The sequence below is a fragment of the Hibiscus syriacus genome, unplaced genomic scaffold, assembly GCF_006381635.1.
Source record: "Hibiscus syriacus cultivar Baekdansim isolate YM2019G1 unplaced genomic scaffold, ASM638163v2 tig00110890_pilon, whole genome shotgun sequence".
Lineage (NCBI taxonomy): Eukaryota > Viridiplantae > Streptophyta > Magnoliopsida > Malvales > Malvaceae > Hibiscus > Hibiscus syriacus.
The window spans coordinates 7768153-7777084 of NW_024062900.1; the positions used below are offsets into that span (position 1 = coordinate 7768153).

The 8932-nt window shown below is 29.1% G+C and overlaps 1 protein-coding gene across 1 annotated transcript; it reads left to right on the plus strand.

Moving 5' to 3' along the window:
• The first annotated feature begins 3796 nt into the window (after positions 1-3796).
• Positions 3797-6548, plus strand: LOC120144796 (probable RNA-binding protein ARP1). Its single transcript, XM_039158765.1, has 6 exons — positions 3797-4040; positions 4198-4330; positions 5209-5326; positions 5443-5473; positions 5577-5823; positions 5941-6548. The coding sequence occupies exons 1-5, from the start codon at positions 3873-3875 to the stop codon at positions 5820-5822; spliced, it is 696 nt and encodes a 231-aa protein (XP_039014696.1). The 5' UTR covers positions 3797-3872; the 3' UTR covers position 5823; positions 5941-6548.
• The last annotated feature ends 2384 nt before the right edge of the window (positions 6549-8932 follow it).

The window sequence follows — 8932 nt, forward strand, 5'->3', positions numbered from 1 at the left end:
TTTTAAAATGTATTGTGTAGTTTATTATATCATATGTTATGTTAATAGTATATTACTAAGTTTTTTTACTTGTGTTTGTTTTTCATGAACTGTGTTTGTAGAACGGGCGTGGAAAGTATCACTTGATCGAAGTGTTGCAATCTGATACGACGTTTAAACAAAATGAGAGCTTAAAATAAATCGAAGTTATTTTTTATCACTAATTAATTTGTTTTATTTCAAATAGTGCAATGTATGATAAAGTAAATAGCAATTTATTGTATGCAAAATGTTAGTTTTCAATTTTATATTCGATTCGCGCTTTTATCGAAGAGAGAATATTCTTTACGGATAAAAAATAGTCGAAATAGCTTTCCCGACGGAAGATTGCTAATCTCGATATTTCTTTTCAAGTTAAACAATTTTCTCTAATTAATTATTTCGAAGCAAATCAAATTAACTTTAATAAATGGATCACACTTTAATTATCGATGCGATTTATAATTTCCACCATTACGACAACGTGTAAGTGATACAGTACCAATTTTGGACGTTGTGGGGGTGCTAATCCTTCCCCACACGTAACCGACTCCCGAGCCTGTTTTAATCGAATATTTGGTAAACGCAGACCATTTTTTTTTGTCTAAAAAATGATTTTTCTCAAAATTGTTTTTAAAAGACGTTTTTAGGTATACCTAAACCCAAGGTCGATTCGACTAATAATTCAAAAATTCCATCACTCCTTTTTTTCAAATTAAAGTCATAATCGTTTTTTTAAAATAATATTTAATTTTTTTATCGAAAAATGGTTATGACATATATAAACTATAGTTTATATATAAAATATATATACTATATATATAAACTATATAGTTTATATTTATATCATTATATACTATATATAAACTACATATATTATGTATAAACTATATATATGTATAAAACTATAGTTTATATATAATATTAATATATATATAAACTATGTAGTTTATTATATAAATATAATTTATATATAACTATTATATAATATATATTAGTATTAATATATATAACTTTATATATATATATTTATGTTAAATTATACAATTATATATATATATATGTGTAATTATAATTATATATACTTTAAATATAAATATAGTATATAAGTATATATATAAACTATAAATATATATATATATATATATATAATTATAAAGACTAAAGTATATAATATAAAGTATTTAAGTATATAAAGTATATATACATATAAAGTATAAGTGTGTGTGTATATATATATATATATATGAATTATACAAATTATATAGTTTATATGAAAATTATATATGAAAATGGCTGAATTCTGTCATGCATTTTCTAACCTCGATCACTTGGACCGCCTTGGCCTCAAAAAATAGTAGAAGATCAACTGCAAAGAAAAGATGGCTTATGTTAGTTCTGTTTCTCGTAATTTTAAAAGCTTTCCATTAATTGTAATTCAGTCCATTTTCCCCAAGTTTTGAAATTAATATAATTCAGTTCATTTTACAATTTTCTCACATTTTACATTTTGTTTGATTTGATCCTTTTATGTTGTTCATTGTATTTAAATTTTAATTTGTAATTTCATATTTGTTTAATTTAGTCCTTCAAATTATGTTTGTATCTGAAATTGATCCATACTTATTTATATTTTTGTAATTTACTTAAAACCCTATAAAATGTAAACGCATAATAAATTTATTTTCAAATTATGTTCACCAACTTTTTAAATGTATGCAATTTAGTCCATTTTTTTATATTAATATAAGCTTCACATTTTATAATTAATTCAATTTCATCCCTCATCAATGTGTGTTGTTTAATTTATTCAATTTTTTATTTCCAATTTCATGTTTGTTCAATTTGATACTTTATATACATATATAAAGTATAAAGTATAAGTATATATATATATATATATATATATATATATATAAAGTATAAAGTATATAATATAAAGTAATAAAGTGTTTGGATATAAGTATTAAAGTATATAAATATAAGTATTAAATATAAAGTATATAAGTACATAAGTATTAAACTATATAATATAAAGTATTAAACTATATAATTAAGTATTAAATATAAAACATTAAAGTATATAAATATAAGTATTAAGTATAATGTATATTAATAATCATAATTAATATATTAAGTATATTTATTAATTTAATTATCATAATTAATATTTTATTATAACATTTAAAAATTAATAATATGAATTAGTATGATTTATCATAAACTCAAAATCTCACAATTTTATTAAAATCTTATATTTCATTAATGGTAATATATAAGTTAGATAAATATTAGATCAGATCAATAACAAGTTAAATCATTTACAGGTTAAGTTGAAAACAGATCAGGTTAATAACATGTCAGATTGTAAACAAGTCGGGTAATACCAGTTATTTACCAGGTCAATCTCGGGTTCGGGTTCATATCAGTCGGATGCAGGTCGAGTTCATGTACCACATTTTCGATTCACTTCGAGTTCAGGTCGTTCTCAGGTCGGTTCAGGTTGGATTCGATCCACAATTTCCAGGTCTAACTCAGTTTCATGTCAACACCATTTCCGACTCGAGTCGGTTTCGGATCGCCACAGCGTAGGTCAAAAACAATTTTGACTGATTTTAGTCAGTTTTACAGGTCGAGTTAGCTTTTTACACCCCTAATCACATTGACATGGATGTGATAAAGTTTAATTTTATTTAACTTTATTTTTTAAAAATGATTATATTTATAAAATTTGCTCGACAAAATAAATGTTAAATAAAATTATATTAGGGTTAGAATGAAAATATCATATTATTGTTTTCATTCCTTAGTCTCAAATTGTAGATGCTCGTTTATGAACCTTACTTTTTTGGTCTGGAAAAGCATTTGGATGTTTGACCGTTGACCTCCCGCGTGTTTATGATTTGTTCCATAAATTCCCCGTTCCGTTTCTACCACTACTGACATTCCAGCTCATACCGCAAACATGTATGGTAAATCTCGTAGTTATGTTTAAAGTATGAGCCTAATTTAGTGATTTCGCTCCTTCCCTCAAAATAATACAAGGACATAATAATTAAGTATTTGTTTTTGCCCATTTTCACCACTGGCGCGTCGACACACTTAGCTATGTCAATGAAGATTTTTGTGGTTTAAATATCTAAATCTCGCTCATTTGTAATGATTTATATTTATATTCAAATGGAATTTATTTTAAATGAAAATTGGATTTATGCTAAAAGTAGATATAAAATGAAATTTACGTTTATTACATACATGTGGTTATGATTTGTTGAATCCAAATTAAAGCTAACATCTTACTTAAATATGATTAAAGTATAAAATATTTGATAAAATTATTTGACAAAGTTGAACTCATCAAATGATTTTTTTATAAACAAAATAACTTGAATTCGAGATTTTACTTAAATAATAAAAAATTACTTACCACTTGAACCAATTCCGATTAATACTAAGATCATGTTAGAATAGAGAATAAAATATTTTTTTATCTAAATATTAAATGTTAATTTTGTGATTATACAATAAAATAAATAGTTAATAAAAATTTATTTGAATTGCATGGAATGTGAAAAAAGAGAAACGTGAGAGGAGGAAATAGAGTAAAGATGCAGTGGGGTTGTAGAACTGATGAGACAGGTAGAGAGTGTGTTCCTTCCGTCTTCTTTTTCTTCAACTTTTGCTTTCTCTTGCTTCCCTCCATTTCTCTTTCATTTCATTTTTCCACCTTAAAAGGCAACACTCATTTCTCATTCATTCAAGTCTAGAAATTACCCATCTCATCCCTTAGATCTACATTCTCTTCTTCTTTCTGAAACCAAAGATCATAAGTTGCTCATAATTTTCAGAGAAAAATGACTGGGCAATTCGGTGATACCACTTTCACTAAGGTGTTCGTTGGAGGGCTGGCTTGGGAAACCCAGAAAGATACGATGAGGAAGTACTTTGAGCAATTCGGCGATATCTTGGAGGCCGTCGTCATCACCGATAAGGCCACTGGCAGATCTAAAGGCTATGGATTTGTACGCTCAATCTCTTCATTTTTCACACTGTTCTTTTGTCTTTTATCAGTAGATCCTTCGAGTGAAATGGAAAATCTTGTGAGTGATTCTTTATGGGTTTTATGTTAAATCGAATTTTGATCATTTATTGTTTGGATTTACATGCGTATTGATATAGGTAACATTTCGTGAACCGGAAGCAGCCATGAGAGCTTGCGTTGATGCTGCTCCGGTGATCGATGGGAGAAGGGCTAACTGCAATCTGGGTTGTTTGGGTGTTCAAAGATCCAAACCTTCTACTCCAAAGCATGGTGATTACTTGCTTTCCCTACCTAATTTCTTTGTGAATCGTATGTGGTTTAGTATTAATGAATTTAAGGCTTGGTATAAAGATTAAATGTGTGCCTAGAATTCTAGATGAGTCTAAAATACATTTGGTTAAGGTTAAAAATAGTAGAAATAAAAATTTACCAATATTTTAATTTTTTAAAGGAATAGAGTAACATTCTAGATTAAATCGAAAATACCAGGTTCTTCATGATAAATAATGTATATTTCATATCTATTTCAATTACAATCTAAAAGTTACCGTCAAAACATTCTCTGTTCTAATCAAAATTATAATTAATTTAACATAGATTTTTAGAGTTGACATATAATATTTTATGTTAAAATTTGTTGTAATGTAACATTCTTAATTATAACCGAAATTATTACAATGAGTTGATTTCAATCATATACTTTCATTCATCAAACGATTCTAAATCTATGTAAAACTAAAAGGCTTTACATTATGTAAGTAAATCTTAACCGTGTATATATATAAATATATAAAAGGTTTATATTTAACATCTTCTGTAAAAAAATGATCTCTAGTACCCTAGAAAATATTCTGTTTTCAGTAAATAGAAAAAAAGGCAAGAAATACATAAAAGTGATACTAAATCATAATATTAAATTGTGGTTGTGTTTGTTAGGAATGCGATTGGGATTATACAATTGTTGATGATACTATAAATGTTATGGATCATAGAAGTGTTGTGTCGGATGTGATTTGTTTCTTCAAAATTAGAATATTGTGACGCGATTACATTATTGTGTGGACTTTAAAATATGATAGAGGATGGTGGCCATCAGAATTTAATATTATGCCTTGAAAAAGAAAATAGTAAAATAGAAAATGGTGCAGGAGGAAGGAATTCGAAGGGAATGAAATGTGTGCCGACAGCGACAGCGTTTTCTTCGGCAGCAACCTTCCCTCCTCATTATTATGCCATCCAACCTGGATTTCCTTTTAATCTCTATGGGTAGGGTATAAGCCTTTTCCTTTATTTTCCAAAATTCTAAAATAAATACACATAATTTATTATTATTTCTTCAACTATGAATTTCCTAACTGTATTTCCCCTTTGCACTCTTACAGCTACTCACCTGATTACTCTAATTACCCCACGGTTTGTACACCATGATTTACTTGTTTATATATTCATTCCTAGTTTACATTGACAAATATGCATCATATGTCTAACTGTTGGGAATTGTGTGGTTATGGTTCAGAGCTACTATAATGTGTATGGAGGGGCCACCGGTCAGTATCCTGTGTATGGTGGTGGCATGATGACTGGTACTGGAGCAGCATTCTACCCCTATCTTTTCGGAGAAGGAATGGCCAACACTGTTTGCCCTTCTGGCCAAGGATACAGTATCTATTTTCCACATCAGATGTTCCACTACTCAACCGGGAGCTATCCACAGCACTTCGGTGCACCGGTGGCTCTCGCACCTACTCCACCATTGCAATAAGGTTCGTATTGTATAAGTAAAAACCCCATATTTCCTGAAATAAACAGTATCTGCTATACTATCTTCAAGTTTAACAATTAGGGTTGTGTTTTTATCATGTATATTTGGTGTGCAACAGGTGTGGCAATGGCTCTTCATCCTAGAAGATTCATTCCAAGCTGCTCTAAAGTCTCAACCTTGGGCCTAATCATGGTTTTCCTTTTCTCCCTCTATCTCTATCTAACTCCAATCACCTCCAAAAAATGGAGAATCATGCATGTTTTTTTCAATTGCATCTTTTTATCAACAATGGTTTGCTGAAGACAAGCAAAGCATTTTTTTTCTTTCTAAATGCCAACTCCTCCTACTGGATCAGCAAAGTTGGGAAAACGTTTTGAATCATTAGCCCATGGACAGGCTAATCAAAACATTTTACTTTCTTTTTTCTTCTAACTTTTAGCCTAGGCAAGGCTAATAAACAGAAAATTGGTGTGCAAAATTTGTAAATTCAGCAACAAAAAGCAAGCCACCCATTTTCGATTTTTGTTTTGAAATGGCTAATCGCCTCTTGACGATGAGGCAGTTTTAGCAACGAAGTTTTTTGTGTGTGCATTGACATCTAGTTTTTAGGGTTTAAAAACTAGGACCATCTAGTCATATTTTTTAAAATGTTTTTGTTCTTAATATAATAATATATCTAAAACAATCACCATCTTCCCTAAGGCAAAGGGAAGATCATGTTTACGTGAAAAACTAACCCTAGCTTGTTTTCTTTTGTAAATTCATCAATGTAGCTTGTTTTCTTCCTAGTATTTTCATCATGAAAAGAACTCCATGACTGGATGTGGAAGTCAAAGCATTTTGCATGTAACCCTATAGGAGATATTTTGGTTTCTTGGGGTTAGTCTTCTCTTCTAATGTACCGATCGACAACCATGGTTAGTAACTTGGTGATCCTAAACACGGGCTCCCTCTCAAACTTTCACTTGGAACTTCTTGCTATATATTCATGTATGGTATGAAACCGATTCATTCTCCATCCAAGGTGGATGATTGAGAATGGATGATGCTACTTATTATTGTATTTGCTTTCATTTTTCAGACTTTTATGTCCAATTCTACTAATGTTGTCCTTTGATCATTAAACTATAATGTACTGAAGTTCAATTTTTATTTTTCTAATTATGTTATTTAATATTTTAGCTAAAACTGTGAGTAGTTTGGCATGCCAACAAATTTCTATTGTATTCACTTTTTTTCTTTCTTTCTATAAAATAAATTTAATCTGAATGTAAGTTTTTGATCCCTAACAGGTATAGCTCAATTGCTAATTCGGTATCATATCTCGTTTAATAAATTATAAAAATTAATGGTTATGCTCTTAACAAAATATTATAAAGGCCTATTAATTTTGGGTATTTAAATATTTCTGCTTAAAGTAAATATTTATTATTTTTGATATTCTTTTAATTGTCTACGCGTTAAGGATTGCTGGGAAATCCCCCATCCACGTTCATGCAGCATTTTAAGGATTGCTGAGAAATCCCCCGTCCACGTTCATGCAGCATTTTAAGGATTGCTGGGAAATCCGCCGTCCACGTTCACGCAGCAGTAATAATTTTGGTGATATAAGGGGAATGATTTTTCAGAATCAAACATAAAATTTAATATCAATCAAAATTAAAATAACATATTTTATCAATACTTTATAGGTAGGAGTGTTCACTATTCAGTTAAAAGTAAATTAACCCATCACACTAAATTAGTTCGATTAAATTAACCGACCACATCAAATTAGTTCGGTTAAATGGTCGGGAACCGAAATTAATTTGGTCGTGGAACAATTAATATTTTTTTAAAATTCGATTAATGGTTAATCAATTTTAAAATATATATGATATATATGTTCAGCCCAAACCATTTAAAATTTAATATTTTAAGATGCTATAACTTTTAAACCCAAATCAACATTAGTTAATTAAGAAAACTAAATGGTTGAACCTAAATCCTGAAATTATTAAAAGAAGAATGCCCAAATATTTTTTCTAACTCTTAATGTCACGTCTGTCCATCTTTATCTACTGTCTGTGCATTGTTCTTCGCCGAAGCTCCCGGAGCTGTAGGATAAATTTCGTCAAAACTTATAAATCTTTCTTAGCAGTTAGTATCTTCAGTTCTTCACTGATTTTGCAAAGGTTAGAACCTTTTTTTAATATATATTTTGTAAACAATATGCCTGCTAAATCTTAAAATTGTTTGAAAAAATATATATATCCATATATTCGCTCTCAATCTCACGCCGTTTTTCGTTTGTCTTTGTCCACTGTGTAGCGTTCATTGTTGATTCACACGGAGCCGCAAGGATAAGCTTTCTTCAAGGCTTCTAAATCTTTTTAGTGGTTAGCATCTTCATTTCTTCACTGATTTTCCAAAGGTTAAATTTTGTTGTTGTAAATAATATATCCTATTTCACATGGATTTATCTCTTTAAAAAATGCATGCAAGTTAACTATTGGGTTTCAAAATTTTGTCTAATCAATGAAAGACTTTTAATTAGTTACTTTCAAAGTTAACGTTTTTGTAACATCCCAAATACCGGGTTAGTGTCCAAATTGTAAAATTTCATAATTTAGTATCTAAAGTAGATAAATTGAAAAGTTCAGGGATTTATATGGAAAATTTTGTGTAGGACTGAATAGCAAAAATGGATGATTGGAAGGGTAAAATGGTCATTTGACCAATAAAGGAATTAAAAATTATGTTATGGTGAGGATATATACACGTGGAGATTAAGAAGGAGAAAAAGAAAGATTTTTCTAGAGATATCTTTAGTCTTCTTCCTTCCTTCAACATGAGCTATTTAGTTAAGGTAAGTTTGATTTTCCAACTAGTTTTCGTACAATTAAGGAATGATTTTGATTGATGGAGTATAAGGAAAGACTACGGAAACTTAAAGGGAAGTATAAATCAAAAGAATGTCAAGTTATGAGGATTAAAAATAAGAGGTTTCTAAGTGAAATCTTGGAAAAGAGTTAATAAGTAAAGTTTAAGATTAAATTTGACTCGTCATCAGTTAGATTAAGAAGTATGAAGTGTTAGAATTGAAATTAGAGCATGTTGGAAAATTAGTT